The sequence below is a fragment of the Paramacrobiotus metropolitanus genome, unplaced genomic scaffold (assembly GCF_019649055.1).
Source record: "Paramacrobiotus metropolitanus isolate TYO unplaced genomic scaffold, Prichtersi_v1.0 Parri_scaffold0000119, whole genome shotgun sequence".
Lineage (NCBI taxonomy): Eukaryota > Metazoa > Tardigrada > Eutardigrada > Parachela > Macrobiotidae > Paramacrobiotus > Paramacrobiotus metropolitanus.
In genome coordinates, this window is record NW_026570339.1 from 269,033 (window position 1) to 288,249 (window position 19,217).

Sequence of the window (19,217 nt, forward strand, 5' to 3'; positions counted from 1 at the left end):
TTAAAAGGAAAGGAAATATAGTCCTTTTTCGTCTCACTTGCTGCTCCTTGACAGGTATACACATAAAAATAAAATAATATAAGGAAACACATGTTTTTAAGGAAATGGCTATTCTCACCACCCTGCGACCTCCTTTGAATATTCTCACGACCTTTCACCGCCTTTTGGCTATTCGCATCACCTTTTTTAAAATATTTTTCACACCACCTTTTGACTATTGCCACCACCTTTTTGCACTTTGCGGCTTGGGTTTGCCTAAAGCCGAAGAAATCGCTACGCCGGCCCATCTCTCCTCGCTCTATTCTACCGACAAGCTAGTACGCACTATTGTGCCCGAAGATTGCCCCGACGATCGGTCTGACGTTGAGTCGTGCTGGGAAGAACGTACAGGAAAGACTGCACCTGCGATTGGAAGACCGGAGCAACCAACGCTTGTGGTCGGATATGCTGACTGCCGGGAAACTGGAAGCCTTAAAAGAGAGCGCCGACGTTATTGCCTCTGCTTGTCTGTTGGCTGTCTCTGCCAAGGATGCCAGTGCCTAGTTGCTTGCATTGCCGGTCGCCAGCCTTGGCACACTGCTGGACGATGCCGGTCTGCGGATCGCTGTTGCTTTGCGGATGGGGGCGCCTATTTGTAAGAAGAATAATTGTCGGTGTGGTGAAATGGTGGATACATGCGGCTTACATGGATTGTCGTGCGTCAAAAGCCAAGGAAGGTTCAGGAGGCATGCGAGTTTGAATAGCGTGATTCAGCGTAGCCTCGGATCAGCAAAGGTGCCGACAATCTTGGAGCCTTCCGGACTGAGCACACTGAACGGGAAGCGTCCAGACGGCTTATCACTCTTCCCATGGAGAAAGACCTCCCTCTGATATGGGATGTGACAGTTTGTGACACATTCGCTACTTCGTATATAGCTGGCTGTTCAGAAGCAGCGGGATCGGCTGCTGAAGACGCGGAAGTGAAACCTTTATTCCGAACTCATTGATCGGCATTTTTTCCAGCCAGTGGCTCTCGAAACTATGGGAAGTTGTGGCGAAAGTACTCGCCAGTTCATCAATGAAGTCGGCCGGCGCATCAAAGAACAAACAGGAGAAGCGCGCGCTGTTCAGTATTTATGGCAACGTATAAGTGTGGAAATTCAGCGCGGAAACGCGGCTTCTGTCCTGGGGACGGTCGGGTGTTCTCGAGAGTTAGAAGAGTTATTTTACTTGTTCTAATTATTGGGGTTTTTAAAGTTTGAATGTAAATGGCATTGGCTTGTACAAGTTGACAATAAATGAGGCATGTGTAACCTTTTTTTGACTTGCAGTGACTTGCACCTGAGATTATTAATGAAATAAAACACAGTTGTATCGAATATCTATATTCTATCAGATTCTGTAAAATGAAGTACGTGGGTACATTAGGCGGTTTGTCTTCCGCCGGAAGTTGAACCGCGTACGCCTAACGCTTAGAAACTAGTGTCGCAATGGGAATCGCGGCAATGGCCCAGAAAGAGGCAGTTACGTACAGGCTGACTACGGCTACACAATGTTCACATTTCTTCTCTCAGTCTCATTCTTCTCTAGGACAGTTGTGGCATAAGTATGTAGTTGTGCAAATTCTGCAGTTTGCGCGCTGTGCGAGTTTTTCGTTGTCATTTAGCTTTTCTTCATAAAAGTTCTCCATAGACATGAAAAGAATAATGTGCGGGTAATTGTAGAAATCACAGCTGAGCAGCAAATCGGTCGTGGGTTTTTTGAGAAGGCGAAGACCAAGTCGAAGCATCGTAAAGTCTAAGTGGAGTTGTGAGTGTGTTTAATTTGTAAAGAATCAGAAGAGCAACCTGTTAACAGGTGACAGACCGTGTATCCCATCGCCCTGGAAATTTATTTGGGCCGTCGAGCATGGCGTCCACGAAGAACCAGGAGGGTCTGGCGGCGCTGCAGCGCGATCCGCAGCGGATCCGCAATATCTGCATTCTGGCGCACGTGGACCACGGTGAGAGGCAGAAAGACAGCTGTCTGTGCTTTGACTCGTGACAGTGGACAGTGTGTGCTGTGCAGGGAAGACCTCGCTGGCCGACTCGCTGCTGGCCAGCAACGGGCTCATCTCGCAGCGCCTGGCCGGCCGTCTGCGCTACCTGGACGACCGGCCGGACGAGCAGCAGCGCGGCATCACCATGAAGGCCAGCGCCATCACGCTCAAGCACACACTCAGCGACGGAGGAAGCGAAGGAACGCCTGCACACTCAGGCACCTTCCTCGTCAACCTCATCGACTCCCCAGGTATTCTCCCTCACCCAAGATTTCTGGCTTTCTGTTTTCGTTCTTCCTATTCAGGTTTTCTAACAGGCTGTACAAGTATTCTACGTTTTCTTATTAAATTTGTAGTCAGCGACATTATTCTTATCTTTTTTAATGCATTTTATGCTTTATTATATTTATCTATTTTTTCATTTTCTTTTTTCTAGATGTAGCTATTAATTTAGGCATTTTATTCTGTATGTTGTGGCTGTCGGATTGGCGTAATTGTATTTAGTTTATTTGAGTGTTTGAATGGTTGTGGTGGTTGTGCAGGCCACGTGGATTTCTGCGGGGAGGTGTCGACGGCGGTGCGCGTGTGCGATGGCGCCCTGGTCGTGGTGGACGCGGTGGAGGGCTGCGCGGCGCAGACGGTGCAGGTGCTGCGCCAGGCCTGGCTGGAGAACATCCGTCCCTTGCTGGTCATCAACAAGGTCGATAGATTGATCAGCGAGCAGCAACTGTCGCCCGCCGAGGCCTACCAGCGCCTCCTCCACATCCTCGAGCAGATCAACGCCCTCATGGGCGCCCTCTTCGCCTCCCACACCCTGCGCCAGACCGAGCTCAAGCGCGAACGACAACGCGCAGGTACCGCGGACATGGTGGTGTTGTCTGGTGTGGTGATGAGCGTCTTGCGTTGCAGAGGAGGACGACGCCAAGGAGAACACGGCGGAGACGCTGTACGACGACTGGGACGCCGGGCTGGAGGCCGCCGACGACTCGGCGCTCTACTTCCAGCCGGAGAAGGGCAACGTCGTCTTCGCCAGCGCCCTGGACGGCTGGGGCTTCTCCATCGACCGCTTCGCCGAGTTGTACGCCAAGAAACTGGGCCTGAGTCGGCGCGTGCTCAACCTGACGTTGTGGGGCGACTTCTGGCTGGACGGGAAGGAGAAGCGCATCAAGAAGAACGCGCGCGCCCGCGGCAAGAAGCCGCTCTTCGTGCAGCTGGTGCTGGACAATCTCTGGCAGATGTACGACGCTGTCGGGGTGAAAAAGGACAAGGCGCTCGTGGAGAAGATGGCCGCCGCGCTCGGCTTGAAGATTCATCCGCGCGATCTCCGTCTCGACCCCAAAGGGCTCATCTTCGCCCTCTGCTCGCAGTGGCTGCCGCTCGGTATGTGCAGCCACTATTTTACCCTTCGTTATTGAATTTTTTGCTGCCATCGCATTAGGCAAGGCCGTCCTGGACGCGGTGTGTCGGCAGCTGCCCAGCCCGGTGGAAATCAGCGAGGAGCGCGTGGAATCCTTATTAGCCAGCCAGCAGCCCTTCGCCGCCCTCCCCGGCCCCACCCAGGCCCTGAAACCGGCCTTCCTGGCCTGCTCCGCCGCCCCCTCGGCCCCCCTCATCGCCTTCGTCTCCAAGATCTTCGCCGTCAGTTCCAAGCATTTATCGAACCACAGCAGCGCTGCACCGACCCGGGGACAGGCGCTGTCGCTAGAGGAGATTGCGGCGAGACGGGAAGCGGTCCGGCAGCGGCGGGAGATGGCCGAGGGCGATGGGGTCACGGTGGAGGAGCCGGTGGCGGTGAGCGGTGAGGAGAAGGGCGAGGAGTTGGTCTTCCTGGCCTTTGCGCGCGTCTTCAGTGGGACGCTGAAGGAGGGTGACGAGGTGTTCGCGTTGGGACCGAAGTATCAGGTGGACGCGGCGGAGGCGGAGGGCGGACTTCCGGCGCATGCCAGTCGCGTGGTGGTGGGCGCGGTGTACTGCATGATGGGGCGGGAGATGCAGCGGATGCCGGTGGCCTACGCCGGCAATGTGGTCGGTAAGCGCTGCAGAATTCACCATCGTTGGTTTAGAATTTAAATCGTTTAGTCTCCACTGTCCGGCTTGACTGCATAAACTGCAGACAATCGTAGTGTGTTGGCATTGATGACTGAACAGAAAATCAACATTCAGATTACTGCATTCCATAAACATACCGTACATCAGCTGGTATTATGCGTTTGAATTGAAAAACTTCAATTTTTTAATTGAAAAAAATGGCTGGAAATAGTACATGCTAACTGAGAAAGCACGAATTTTACTGGAAATTTTATCGAAAGGCAGTTGACCGAAACAGTAAAGCAATGTAAAATTGTACAATAAACACCTGTTTTTGACCAAACATTTTCCTTTGCATTGATTTACGACGACAATTTATTACAATTTAAATTGACTATTTAACCCAAGTATAATTAATTTAATTAATTGTAAGTTTCAGCTTCAGTTGGAATCATTTGTGCTTTGAACCCTTAGCGAGAGTATGTGTCGTTTGCAGGCATTGCCGGGTTGGAGGGCGTGTTGACCCGGTCGGGGACGCTGTCCAGCACGCTGGCCTGTCCGGCCTTCACCGACCTGTACACGACGTCCCTGCCCATCGTGCGGGTGGCCGTAGAACCGAAAAAAACTAGTAAGTTTCCGCTGCGTTAGTTCCCTTTTGTTTGTACATAGTTGGCAGTTCTAGTCAGTAAAATTTGCGATAAATATTGACGATTTTTTATCTTGTTGTAGCGGATTTGCCGCGTCTGGTGGAGGGTCTGAAGCTGTTGTACCAGGCGGATCCCTGCGTGGAGGTGCTGCTGCAGGAGAGCGGCGAGCACGTGCTGATCACGGCCGGCGAGGTGCACCTGCAGCGCTGCATCCGTGACCTCCAGGAGACCTACGCCAAAGTGGACATCAACGTCTCCCCACCCATCGTGCCTTTCCGGGAGACCGTCCTCACCACCGGCAACGGTGGCGACGCCAGCGTGGAGATGGAGACCCCCGACCGGATGTACCGACTGAAGATGCGCGCCGTCTCCCTCCCGGAAGCCACCACCCGCCTCCTGGAGGACAACGCGGGGGTGCTGAAGACCCTGCACGAGCGACGCAAGGGCAAGCGCCGCCCGGAAGTCGCCGCCGTCGACGAGAAGCTGGAGAAGTTGAAGGGGGAGCTGCGCGCCACGCTGGAAGGGAGCGGGATCACGCTGGAGAGTATATGCGCCTTCGGACCGCGGCACTGCGGACCGAACGTCCTGGTGAACGCCAGCGCGACGCCACTGCCCAGTGTGTGGACGGCCGCGGAACAGGGCAGCGGTTTGATGGAGAACGTGGCGGCCGGGTTCAACCTGGCGACGCTGGCCGGGCCGCTGTGTGAGGAGCCCATGATGGGTGTGGCCTTCGTCGTCGAGGACCTGCAGATGGCGCCGCGGGAGGACGAGGAAGCGGCGGGGTCGGTGGGGGGTGGCCAGGTCATCTCCAGCGTCAAGGAGGCCTGTCGCCGCGCTTTCCAGGCACAACCGCAGCGGCTGATGCTGGCCATGTACTACTGCGTCATCCAGGCCAGCAGCGACGTTCTCGGTGAGTCTTTTCAGTGGATTTATGGCGATTTGTATTTATTTCTAATTAATATCATTTTCTGGGATTTTATTACCGTATCTTGTGATTGTTTTGGTGTTGATTTGGGGGCGGTGGTTGCAGGGAAAGTGTACAGCGTGGTGAGTCGGCGGCACGGGCGCGTCGTGAAGGACGAGATGGTGGAAGGCTCGGAGGTGTTCAGCATCGCGACGCTACTGCCCGTGTGCGAGAGCTTCGGACTGGGCGAGGAGATGCGGAAGCGCAGCAGCGGACTGGCCTTGCCGCAGCTGACCTTCAGCCACTGGGAGGTGCTGGAGGTGGACCCCTTCTGGACGCCCGGGGCGGGGGGAAGGACGGCCAGCGAGGAGGACTACGAGCTGTACGGCGACAAGGCCGACGCCGAGAACCACGCGCTCAAGTACGTCGGCCAGGTCAGGAGGCGCAAGGGCCTCTTCAACGCCGGCGAACAGGTCGTCGTCTCCGCCGAGAAGCAGCGCACCGTCAAGCGCAACAAGTGATTACTTGTCAGCCACCGCCCCCACCCGGTGGGCGTGGTCGGTGTCCGTGGGGAAACGGTCAACTGATCGCAACGTGATTGCCGCACATTGTCAGAGTCTGTTTTTGCTCCGATGGCCTACTGCGCCGCTTTCCGCCGTTTCCGGTGTATCGGTGAGCGAGATTGCACTGAGTCAAGGTTTGGTTAGTTAATGGAAGTAAGGCGTTTCTGCCGCTACTTTTCCTGACAGAAAAACATGCCTGTTTAGTGTTTATCTATAGCAAGCGCTTTTTTTGTACACGTAAGCGAGTGATGGACTTTTTCGGCATTAAATGAAAATAAGAATCCTAAATACGGGATCTCTCTGTACTGAGACGCACGCGGCCGATCGTATTCACACGTCTTCTCGCATGCCGTTAAAAAGTCAACTTTCCACTGCCGTTCTTCCAGGCACTGTAGGACACATTTAGGAGGTATCAATACGGTGATCGGGCATGAATCTGAATTAGTATATTATTAAGCAATAATAATTCAATATGATGTAGAATTAATCTCGTCAACGTTAACGGCGTTATGCTGCGAAGTGAAAAGCCGGTCGGCACTGGTGCAAAGGTCGCTAGTTTTTGCCGCGCGCAAACAATACTGCGCAGCCCGCTCCAGTTCCACTAACATGCTTACACTGACCTCGTTACGTGCTGCATCAGTTTCAAGGCCGGCATGCGCGGCGGAAACTGGATTTTGTTGACAATTAGATAATACACGGGGCAATCTGCTGGGCCATCTTCCTTCATGCACGGCGTTGAATTCTACAAGATTGCCGGTAGTAATTACGGCTAGCTTCCCTGACTGTCCAGCATTATGCGCCGGGTTGCGCCAGCGTTAAGTTGATTATTTCTGTTAATTACTTTCGCGTGTTCCTTCGAATAATTATCTGCTTGGCTGGATTCAAGTACTGCTACTAGTTTTAGCGGAATATTTTTAAGGAGTATTTATCGCTGGCCATTTTCTTATCAGCATATTCTGGATACACCTGCATTTAGTTTCGCACAATTTTGCTTTTTATTGATCGTTTGCAAAAATGCCGCGCTACGGAATGCACTTGATATGGATTGTCCTCATATATTGGCAAGGTACATACTTTAATACTGGATCAATCTTTTGGGTCGTGTTATTTTAAGGGAATGTTAAGTAGAAAACAGCAGGACATCAGTACTTTCTTAAAACCACATTTTATTCTATTAGTGATTTTATACTGTTTGTTAATAGTTTCTTTGCCTAATCATATTAGTTACTTTGCTAATATATTTGTTATTATTTTAATATTTTATTTATTAATTTGTTAATCAGTCAGTTATTTTGTACATGATCGTGACCTAATAATTATGTCATCACATAATCCGTAAATGCATACTTAAGTTATTTTGCTAATAATAGCTTTGTACAGCATGTGTTTGTCGTGCGTAGTTGTGAACAGTTTGAGCGAGGATGACCACAGCGCGTACATGGAGCAGCCGTACCTGCCGGTGCAGGCGCCGGGTCCGGGCCCGGGCAAATCGGCCAACGTCAGCCTGTACAACAACAGCAGCAGCAGCGCCGTGGCCGACCAGCACTACGGCGACGCCGCCGCCGGCTACCAGCCGTCGTACCGCGCCGCCGCCCAGGGCCACATCCGCATCGACCCCGCCGTCAAGGACGCCGGCTACCTCTCCGCCTCCGCCAGCTACCCCGCCGCCGGCAACTACAGCAGCCCCGCCGTCAAAGAGCAACACTACGGCCAACCCGTGGCCCCCGCCAACTACCGACCCTACCGCAACGACGCCCACAACTACGCCCGCACCGTCAACGCCACCACCAAGCAGGCGCCCTACCTCGGCGCCGGATACGGGGGATACGCCGCCAACACCTCCGTCACCGACCAACACTACGGGCAACCCTACGCGGGCGACTACTCGCGTCCGTACCGCGCCGGTAACTACGTTCCCACGGTGGACACCGCTGTGAAGAACTCCACGTACGGACAGCAGTACGCCAGCGCCGCCCCGGCGGTGGCTGACCAGGACTACGGGCAACCTTACGCCGGTGAATACCGGCCTTACCGCGCGCAGAACTACCGGCCCAACTACGACCCGGCCGTCAAGGACGCCGCCTACGGGCTTCAGTACGGCGGCGCCACCCCGGCCCAACCCTACCCGGCCGCCGCCCCGGTGAAACAACAGTATTACGGGCAGACTTACGCCGGCGACTACCGTTCCTACCGCAGCGACGCGGCGAACTACGCGCGCACGGTGCAGCCGGTGAAGGACGCCGGCTACCTGCAGCCACAAGCGGCGTACACCCCGGCCAACGGCACGGTGCGGGAGCAGTTCTACGGGCAGCCGCACGCCGGCGGCGGTTACCGGCACTACCGCACCGACGGCCGCAACTACGCGCCCAAGATGCAGGGCGTCCAGGATGCGCCGTACCTGAGTCCGGCGGGAGACGGCGGGGAGTACCACGAGGAGCACTACGAGGACGAAGATTACGCGGCCGACGGGTTATGCGCGCCGGCGCAGACGCGCGTGGACCGCACGCTGTACTGCGGCATCCCCAACGTGCTGCGCGGCACCCAGGTCGTCCATCCCGAAAAGGTGGGTGCCGCTTTATGACGAAGTTGACCGGTGTTATAACGTGACCTTTGCAGTTGGGCGGGGAGTGGTTCCAGTACCGGCGCTCGCCCATCGGCCCGCTGCAGATCAACCCCGTGCTGCGCGTGCGGCCGCTGGGCCGCGCCGAAATCCCTTCGACGCACTATCCGGCGATGGCGGCCTGGTACGCGTCCTCCTGGTACCAGAGCTCGCAGGACTACTCCTGCAGCGACATCTTCTACGCCGGCTTCCTGGGGCTGCGCGGGACGCAGGTCATGGACACCTACTTCCCGGAGCGGGCGCCCATCGGTATGTCAGTCTCCTCTGCTATACCACGTTGAGAAAAAGCTTGAAAACTAAATAGGAACGCAAAATCATATATATAAGATAATCAAAATGACTGCGGATGACCTTTGGCAGAGTATACCATCTTCTACACGTTGCTGCTGGACGAGCGGCTCGGTCTGTGGATCAACTACGAGTGCCAGAAGTACAGCGCGGCGAGCGGCGTCTGCGCCCGGCCGCACATCTGCGTCAACGTGCGCGAGCGCCCGGACCTGCTGTCGCGCGACGAACAGGCGCGGCTGGACGCCGCCATCAACCAGGCCGTGGCCCCCTTCTGCCTGTCCATCACGCAGCTGCCCAAGCAGATCTACACCAACAGCAAGAGCCCCTGCCCCGAGCCCAAGGTGCCCGACTGGCTCAACATGAAGATCCAGGGCCTCGCGCGCTACCAGCGCAAACTCGATCTCTCCACCCACAATTAAAGTAGACTAACGACTTTACTCACTGTACCTGATCCTGCCGAATTCGGCATTTGCAGTGTTGGATTATTATTGTTTCTTGCATTACGGTTATGCATTCTTCTTGTTAATTATGTAGCGTACTTGTAGCGAACGTCTTAACTCTTACGAAAGTGATGTGGCCGGTGTTATTCTTGGACTGAGTGTGCTAGTGTATCAGCTTCGTATTCGCAGTCACGATCAATTGTTACAGTACTTGAGCGTTGTATGCATCCGCATGGGGCATCAGGTTTAATTTGGTTTATCGCTTAACGTCTCTAGATAAGCACAAGGAATCACTCCTTATCAACATCTACAGACAGTTATAAATATACCGAAACGAGGTAAAAGAGTAACACGAATCTACAGCCTATATCTATCTATATACACAGTATATACCGGACACTGACAGTACGTACAATATATTGCAACAATTATACTTATACTACATAGTAAACTGTTATCGTTAGATGTACAAGTACCGTATATCCGTACTAACACGAATTATAAGCAAATCTTGCTCGCCGGTGAAACGAATAGCAAAGGTCATCCATCCGTCTGGTCAGTATGGGAAAGGGCTGCTCCTTGTGTGGTTAAATGGCGCGCGGAGATACTCTGTGGATGATCGTACGTTCAGTTCTATCCGCTTGATGCGGGGTCGGCCAGCATGCACTTGCAGGCGCAGTGCGAGGGGAATTTGAACCAGTCCATGAAGATACCCTGGCCACATGTACAAATACACTGTCATATTTTTAGTCCTATTTAATACAATTAGAAGCCTTCGGCAGTCGTTAATATCTGTCCACTGTCTAGCATTATATGGCGAAGGGTGGTGCTTCGGCGGGATATACAGTATGTACTTTTATAATAGTACTTTTGTAGGTCTGCGGCACTGACGTAAGTGACGTACCTTGCAGTTGTCGTGGGGGTCGTAGGCGAGGAGGCGGAACCAGCTGTACTCCTGGCTGCACCAGCAGGGCCGGCTGGGGTGGCAGCGATTGTGCATTGTGCCGGCACTGCCGCCGGCGGTGCCCTGCTGCGCCGGCGTCAGCGGGAGGCCGCTGCTCGTCATGGAGCGGGCGCACTTGACGGTGTGGACGGCCTGCTCGAAGGGCGGACTGTTGACGATGGCCAGCTTCACGCCCGTCCCGTTCACCGCCCAGAACGGCGTCACCAGCTCCTCTGCAATGCAGTATACAGTCTGTACAGTGTGCACACGTCCGACACTAGTCGTATCCACCTTTACGCCGCCACTATGTATGCGTCTTCGCATCACTACATCGCTACATATCTACGAGGTATATACTAGTACATCCATGAATTCATATATACATATATCCATGAAAATTTGTACAAGTATGCAGAATAGTCTAATAAGTATAAATTAAAGTTATATATGTAACAAAGGCATGAGCGGATAAGCAACTAGTATAGTATATACTGTAAAAAGTTTTGACAATGAATGAGAAACGAGTAGAACGTGTCTATATAAGTTATAGTATCTATATATTGTATCGTTACAGGGTAAGTGCCTTAGTGTCTATATAATATTGCTTTGTATTAATTTTATGGATAAAGCGTACTGTACATCGCTAGCTGTACTAACTAACCTTCAACAGGGCAGAGATAGCTGGTGCTGTAACAAGAAACCGGCATTGAGCGTATATAGTGACTGCATCTGCGTGTAAGTGAGCGGTCAGCACAAGGACGCTGTAAGAACGTGCAGCAGCAGCCGGAAATGAAAGCAATACTATCAAGCCCAAATGAGAAATAGAAAACCAATATTATTATACAGTATCTGTCCGCTTACAGCGCCGGTTGCGGCCCGCCGGCACCGGTCCCGGCCCCCGCGGCGGCGCCGTTCTTGACCATGCGTTTGCGGCGCAGGTCGCTGTTGTCCAGCTGGCCGTTGGGTCCGTTGGGCTGGTCCTCCTCTTCCTTGCGGATGAGACTGCGTGACGACACTGAGCCAAACATGCGCCGCATCAGCGCCTTGTTCTCGTCAATAAACATAGAAATGTCGCTCCTACATGAACCGTTTAAATTGGTCAAATTATTATAATCAACCGAGCTGTATATACAGCATGCATATACATAAATAAAGGTCACTCAGTACGTGAACAGGCGAAGAAAGTATCGTGCACACCTTGGATAGAAGATGCCGGGCTTGGAGCAGTAGTCCTGGAAGACGCCGTCGCACGACAGCCGGTCGCTGAAGGGCACCTTGTGAAAGGCGCCGCCCATGCCGATGCCGACGCCGGGGAATAGGTCGGCGATGGGGGCGTTGGCGCTGACGCTGGCGGCGGCGTGATGGCTGTGACTGTGGCTGTGGCCGGAATCCGCCAGGGTCTGCGCTGAGGAGAAGAGCTGCGCCCCGGCCGCCGGGGCGCTGCCGGCACTGCTCGGGGCGGCGGCGGCGGCGGCCGCGACGGGTACGGCCGTCGGTGTCCCGTTACTTCCGGGCGACTGCTGACTCTGCGCCGCCGCAGCACTCAGACAACATATGATACAGGCGGAAACTACAGCGGGTAAAGCCGATATAGATAACGACCCGGCGACATATGTCCCCAATATCCCCATTGCCGCTCCGAACTTCCATCCAACCGCACAATTCCCGTACGCACCGCCGCCAAGATCGGAGAAGGCAGTGGAGGGATTATACCGGCAAATACAATCACCAACCTACACCGGAAACCATTACTCGTCCACTTGTCCACCACCTTGAATCGATGCTATTCGGCGAAAATGTAATTATGAGCGCTAACCAGCAGTCATTGTAATTGCCGCGGAAATTGGGAAGATTGCTGGCAAGTCGCATGCGCAGTTGATAATTATTAATCATGCAAATCGCGTCCGCTCACGTGCAGTGCAACGTGCAACGAATAGTTGTACAGAGCAGTGAGAATATAATTAACGTGTACAGGAGGAAGTGATGGTTGAAGTATATGTACAACGAAGAGATATTTAACTGATGACGGTCAGTATGAAGTGGATCGAGCAGGCAACTCAAGTACAAGTATTGTAATACTATGCGTGGACTTGTGACGGATTACCTTTGCACTGGTAACCCGATAATACAGATATACAGGTAACATCCGGGCAGCGGCAGATGCCGCTGATCATTTTCGCTCAAACGACACCTCCCCATTGCGCCTCCTGTCTTTTCTATGCGCTGAAGATAGGTATTTTCAATCATCGCTGCCTGCTCGTATTTTATATTATAGCGATACACAACTACATCTACAATGTATACCGATAATATAGATATGTCACTTCTATCATTGCCGTTGCTCTAGGAGTATAACGAGAGGAATGAATGAACATTCCATTCATTCATTCCTCTGTTACTCCTATAGCAGAGCAACGGCAGTGCCCCTAACTGTATAACTATTAACTACAGCTGCTTACATTAAATTTTGAAACGGGAGTAGGAAACTGCATCAAGTATCATACGAACGCAGTACCGTAGCCAGATCCACGATCAGTGGATCTGGATAGTGGAGCGTAAAAGCTGCACAAATATACACATTTTTACGCTCGCAGTGTTGTTGTAACTGCGTACGTACGATACTTATTAATTTCAGCAAAGTCTGTACTTGCTGCCGCCATCCGGCTGGTGTTTTATGTACGTTGTGGTCGAACACAATATTATTGTATGCACCGCGCAGTATTTCAATTTGCATGCTAAACTCACATCAGGTAAAGTACTGGTACACAGGTAATGTTTAGATACGTACTTGTACCTGTGTTCGGCACGCAAATTTAAATACTGCGCGGTATATATATACTGTAAGTACATAATTAATTGTAGTACAATATCTCTGTAGCTATGTGCATGGCTTTCCCGCTAAATCGTGGCATTCAGCTCGCCGCTGTGACAAATAAAAACATGACTATATCACTTGTCAGAAAATCTTCCGGCAGCATCAGATAATGAAATTTTGTTGTATTATACAGAGTACATGTACAGTACATAGCTAATAAACACTCTTTGCACAAAGTGTACTAAAATTAGGTTGTACACGTTTTTAAAACTAAATAAACAAGTATGGAAAACCAGTTTCCGTTCAGATTTGAGGTACAGCTGCATGCAGCTGCCCACAATTGCAAATGACCTGCATAACGACAGACGAATTAAAAACGTGTTTCCTGGGGGCAACAACTAGAGTAAGAAGTCCGGTCTTACTGCTGAGCTAGGTCACTGTCCGGTTGCTGCTGAGGTCAGCGCAGCCGGGTCCCGTGTAGCCTTCACGGCGATCCCAGAAGAAGAAAATGGCCGTCAGGATCAGCATGACAATCTGCATAATGCGTCCGACCACGTTGCCACATTAGTAAAACACAGATAGTGCGCAGAATTAATAATATAATCATTCTGTAGGGTTAATCGCTGAATTCGAGCATTTACCGGGAAAATCGTGGCGCGTAGAACGGTGACCATGCGGAAGGCCTTAAACTCTCCACGACAAAAGCGCTTGCCAGCCGCCAGCAGCGTCCGGATGATGGTGACCTTGCGCTTGCGCGACTTGCCGCTCGTCGAAGCAACGGCGCTGGCCGTACGTACTGTCATACTGACCTGCACATACGAGAGTACGTAACATACTGTAATTTATGCAATTTAGCTACAAGCCCGCCCAACAATTCTTTGACCGCTGTAAGCGGGAATTTAAAGAAACGTGGGCTTGAGCCATTTAATGTGCTTCGACACGTCACGCCACATGAGTCTGCGTATTCAACGTAAATAAGCAACAAATCTGCCAGAATCTTTACAAATTTATTCCAGTGCGACATGAGAAGGTCTTCCACGCAGGTGGCGCTCGAATTGAGTACTGATATTTCGTTCTTGAAATTGTCCGTATCCAGCATGACTTGGCCAATAGTGTGCACCAAGGAGAAATACGTAGCGGCGATGACACATAAGACCGGCACGCCCACGCTGCTCTCCATCTTGGCGTGCAGGTTGCACAGTTTATCCAAGTCATCAGCGTAACGGCGCGCCAACGGATAGAGCTCTTTTTCGGACATCCGGACGGGAGACGCTGTGACAGGTCGCTCAACTCGCTGCGCAGCCGCTGGACGGTTTCGTTGTACTGATGAAGCACGAGAGATACCATGGCGAAGCTGGCGTAGACGATCAGGCAGCTAAAGGTCAGCAACACGACCATCCAGGATTCGGCCAGCAATGTCGAGATGGTGAATGTCGCGTACTGCTCCGTGGCGGTGTTGCCGGTGTTGTCCAGAATGCGCTTGAGGGAGATTCCGCAGGTGGCGGTGAGGAAGACGGCGCTGGGGCCGAGGGCCACCGCCAGACCCCGTCCGATATATTTACGCGGCGCTGCTGGCTGTTAGGGGCGCAAGTGGATCCACCACCAGACTGGTTGTCGCGATCACAGCCGTATCCGGATCGCAGTTTGCGGCAAATCTGTCGCTGGCGCCGGTGAAAGTACACGGCCGCCAGCAGATTGAGCAGGGCCAAGGCCGAACTGACCTGCGAGAAGCCGGTGGCCACGAAGAACAGAACGGGATTGTACTTGTAGCGCGCACAGGCTTTACGGTAGTCCAGCGTGCCGTTCACCGAAAGGTCAACAAAGTCCACGACAACGATAAGGATGTATAGACTGACCAGCATGAAGCTCAGGATGAAACGGCGCACCACGGACGACGTTAACCCCAGGGAAGCCATGATTACCATGCACGAACGAAAGCAGTCTGAGAAATTTCGGCAGGTGTATTATTGTGTTACCGAGGCGGTTATGGGCGACAGGCAGTTGACGCAGAAGAAGAGGATCAGTCAATTGCATACTGCCGTTAACTGTATAATTCTTATATACATATTCTACGAGTACAGTACAGGTAGGTGTTTCGAGCACGTATAACAACATATACATGCACTGAGGGCATCAGCTCAGTCAGAAATTATGCGGTCGCCGCGCCGGACTCCTCGGTCGGCATCCGGAGGGAGGACCTTAGAATTCTGGGTGCGGGCTAGCTGTTTACTGCTGCCAACGTTACAGCCGGCTTTTTCCAGCAACATACCATAAATCCCGCTGTTAGCTCGCAGGGCTGTGTTGCCAGTGGACTGCACTATATACAGTGCGTACGTGCTTGCGATTTCAACAAGGAAAACCGAACCCGTGTGCAGGTATCTGATGGCTGCCAGACACCTCAAACTGGGACGGCATTCGGCGATTTATGAGGTCTTTGACGGGAACAGGTACAGTATACGGGGTACTAATAAACCCTGGGAATGGGATTTGGGAACTGGTATTGGGAATTGGTATTGGTAATGGTATCGGTAATGGGAATCAGGGTAATTGCTGGGAATGGTATTTTGTAATAGGAATGGGAATGGGAAATGATTGATAGAACAGAATACGCAGTTGTTTGAAACATAACGGCCACCTTCGAAAAATACTGTTTGAAAAATAAAAAATGTTCAAAAAATTCGTTAATTACGATATTACAGTATGACTTTGCTCGTGGTCATTATGTTTACCTGTTATATTCGAAGTAATGGTAGTATTTTATTTGTTATTAGGAAATGAAGCTATGGTCTAAGGCCAATCCTATCCACCCCGGTTTTTATAGTCAGTGAGTCACCCTTTTACGCATCCCGTTAATTACAGACACCCTTATTTTTTATTACTTAAGTAAACACACCCTGATGCCGGTTTTTATGGGCACCCGTTTTGATTTGTATTTTCACAAATGTTGAACCATTTCTCTGCACTTAAAATTTCCATGCCAGTAGGTTTCTCCCCACTTTTTAATAACGGTATGTAGCGCATCCCTGTTTTCGGTTCTTTCAGATGGCTCTTCGCGCAACTACAAAGTAATAGACCGATGGTTCAATAGCTGCCAGACTGGCAGTAGTTTCCGGCATTTACTTTTTGAGTGTTGGGCTTTCTCCCAGAAAGGTTTATGACCGGCTCTGAATGAAGTTTTGTAGCATTTCTGGCATAATCAGAAAGATCTTCGTGATTTTTCCAACAATCGTAATATCAACAAATAACTTAACCCACCAAAATCAAGTAAGTACTAGAACGAGTGCGCATATCGTTTTGAAAATTGGTGATTCTTAGGTACTGTTATACTGCTCTATTAATTTGTAGTCATTAACCTTTCAACATTTCCAGAATAATAGTTAGTTGAAGCCCAGATTTCTTATTAAGCAGCACGATTTCGGCGAGGAAAATAGAAATTAAATTGTGACTCCTGCTCCCTGTGCCTTAGCTTTTTGCGTAGAAACATGATTATAAGAGATGCCATACGCCAAAACTTTCACGCAGAAATTAGGAAAAATCTGGACTTTAGTGGCAGAAGTTGAGGAATTTTTTTGATGTTCCAACTTGGCTTGGCAGGGCTGTATGTACTGATATACAAAGAACATCTTCGGCTTCGCATGCGCAATTTTATCAATCATTTCCCATTCCCATTCCCGTCACGAAATACCATTCCCAGCAATTACCCTGCCCATTACCAATACCATTCCCAATACCAATTCCCAATACCAATTCCCAAATCTCATTCCCAGGGTTTATTAGTACCCCATTATACGCGGGTAGAGGTGGATGTGTATGGAATTTTTCAACGAGACTGTACCGAGCAGATGCGATGATATCATCCGGCAGTAGTGAGATTTTGGGGATTTGTAGTCGGCAATAAATTGTTAACTGTACGTTTTCCCCTAATGGCATGCGGCATAAATTTACACAGTGTTTTATTTGAGTTGACACTGTCCTTCGCAGTATTGTAGCGCTTGTACTGTACTATATTATAGCAAGAGTGTTATGAATTCGAATAATTATGTTTTATTTGATTGGTCAGCGATAAAGCCGATGATGTAATCGGTAGCCTGTGGGCGGTCTGTGTTCCGAATTTCTAGCTTCTGTGGAGATGAGAATGAGTTTACGGAAATCAGTCGGGCACGGTGCTGCTTCGCAGCCACCCGCATTTCTTCAATTGCTAATAAACTTCGATGTGAAAGCTTTCTTTCTTTCGTTCGTTCGATCGTTCGTTCGGAATGACCTTTCGTCTTCCTGATTCCTGTAATTCCCTAACTGTGTAACGTCTGCATCTTTGACCACCACTTTCGGTTATTGTGCGTCGTGGCGCGGCGTGTAGCCAACCCACTAGTAACGGAGGCCCATCATCAGCCTTCCGTTATAATATGTACAAAACGAGTGCAGCACTGTGTGAAGCAGTTTTTACGCTAATAAAACGCAGTCTAACGTCATTAGCGCTGACATCAGTGTACGCTATACGCTGCCCGACTGACACAAAAATAAAAACATTAAACATAGTAAATAACTTTAACACAAACTATATAATACGTAATACTGTACTCTCGGCTCAAGATGTCCCGGTTTTGTAAAGTATAGCCAGTCATGCACTGTACGCGGTTCAAAAAATTCGCTGAATCAGGTGAACATAAATCCACCAATGAGCGTGATTGGCTGTAATACTCGTCAAAGGAACGGCTAACGATCGGTTTTCGAGCGCGTTGAACAGTAACGGTTCAGTTTTTTTCCGTCAGATTCACAGCTTAAACTTTCAGTTTCTTAAATCCTTTCCACGACGACAATAATGAATCTTATTTCGCAATGTCGAACCGAGTTCAGAAAACTAATTTAAAATTTAAATCAAAACAAAAATCAAATTTGGGACTTTAAGTAAAAGAATAAGTCTGGCTTTCCAAAGAACCGTCTGATTTCAATTACTAGAGTACCCAAAGAAGGGTTCGAGTTGTTCAGACGGTTCATTAGGCCTAAAAGACCGTACTCATTGAATTACGTGACGCCAGTATAGTGTTGCATGGAAAGACCATACAAAACGGAGACATCGTGAGTCGAGAGTACAGTAACATATTGACTATGGACAACTGTTCCGTTGATTGATAGCGTTCGATCACTTACAAAGCATTTTCAATATGGAAAAAACAGGGGTCATGTTAGTTGCCAACTTGCTACTAAAGAAGGTGTACCAGTACTGTGTACACTACTGTACACTGTACAACCATGGCAAAATAAATCTGAGATAGCACTGCAGCGCTCTCTCTGCCCTCTTTAAACAACACTCACATGTACGCTCCAATCCTTAATGAAGTAGGTAAACATTGCTGCCGCACAGCCAAATTGCTGTGTGCAATATGGACGGCGGATGCGCGCTGGCCGCTGGGACGGCATCGCTCAAGGTGCCGCCCAGTGCGGGTGCCACTACAGCAGTGCTGGGCAGCGGACAGTCGCGCAGACGCGCAGAGTGCTCGTATCCGACCGCGCAGATGTGCAGTTCGGCTGGGCGACAGCTTTGTTTGCTTTCCTTATTAAAGCGTGCGGTCATCATTTGCGAGCGGTTGATTATACTGCGCTGCTATACGCTAGTAATGTTATGCCGTGGTACAAACAACTACGTACGCGTAAAAACAATACAAATGCACAACACAACTGCTGCTAGTCAGCTGCTGCTGTTTAAGTACATAAAAAATTGAAGCACATCAGTCTAGTGATGCCTGTAGTTCGCAGTTAAGGGAAGTGGCCAGGTACTCTGTACATGGCTACAGATTCGTGTGCATGCACTCCCAAACAATGCTTTTTTGTCTTGTTGAAAAAGTTACGTACATGTAAAGATTGCTTTAACACGGAACCAGCTTTCTACCATGTCTTTCAAATTTATAAAAGAACTTGAAACATTGTAAAACTGTAAAAATTCAAGAAGCTGCC

At 50.5% G+C, this 19,217-nt stretch overlaps 3 protein-coding genes across 4 annotated transcripts; 2 read left to right on the forward strand and 1 right to left on the reverse strand.

Moving 5' to 3' along the window:
- Nucleotides 1–1,573: 1,573 nt before the first annotated feature.
- On the forward strand, nt 1,574–6,254 carry LOC129598290 (elongation factor-like GTPase 1). 2 transcript variants are annotated; one of them, XM_055496115.1, is made up of 9 exons: nt 1,574–1,693; nt 1,837–1,981; nt 2,047–2,268; nt 2,560–2,871; nt 2,927–3,397; nt 3,456–4,046; nt 4,542–4,673; nt 4,775–5,602; nt 5,723–6,254. In XM_055496115.1, the coding sequence occupies exons 2-9, from the start codon at nt 1,888–1,890 to the stop codon at nt 6,115–6,117; spliced, it is 3,045 nt and encodes a 1,014-aa protein (XP_055352090.1). In that variant the 5' UTR covers nt 1,574–1,693; nt 1,837–1,887; the 3' UTR covers nt 6,118–6,254. The 2 variants fall into 2 exon arrangements, with proteins under 2 accessions (XP_055352090.1, XP_055352088.1); XM_055496113.1 differs by having other exon boundaries at nt 1,580–1,981.
- A 64-nt stretch (nt 6,255–6,318) lies between these two features.
- On the forward strand, nt 6,319–9,778 carry LOC129598291 (uncharacterized). The gene is made up of 4 exons (XM_055496116.1): nt 6,319–7,225; nt 7,560–8,722; nt 8,776–9,028; nt 9,140–9,778. Exons 1-4 carry the CDS (start codon nt 7,174–7,176, stop codon nt 9,484–9,486), a joined length of 1,815 nt encoding a protein of 604 aa, XP_055352091.1. The 5' UTR covers nt 6,319–7,173; the 3' UTR covers nt 9,487–9,778.
- LOC129598292 (protein spaetzle 4-like) lies at nt 9,764–12,692 on the reverse strand. Its single transcript, XM_055496117.1, has 6 exons — nt 12,555–12,692; nt 11,648–12,183; nt 11,312–11,527; nt 11,112–11,137; nt 10,412–10,683; nt 9,764–10,221 (listed from the first exon to the last, which is right to left on the reverse strand). The coding sequence occupies exons 1-6, from the start codon at nt 12,594–12,596 to the stop codon at nt 10,141–10,143; spliced, it is 1,173 nt and encodes a 390-aa protein (XP_055352092.1). The 5' UTR covers nt 12,597–12,692; the 3' UTR covers nt 9,764–10,140.
- Nucleotides 12,693–19,217: the final 6,525 nt, after the last annotated feature.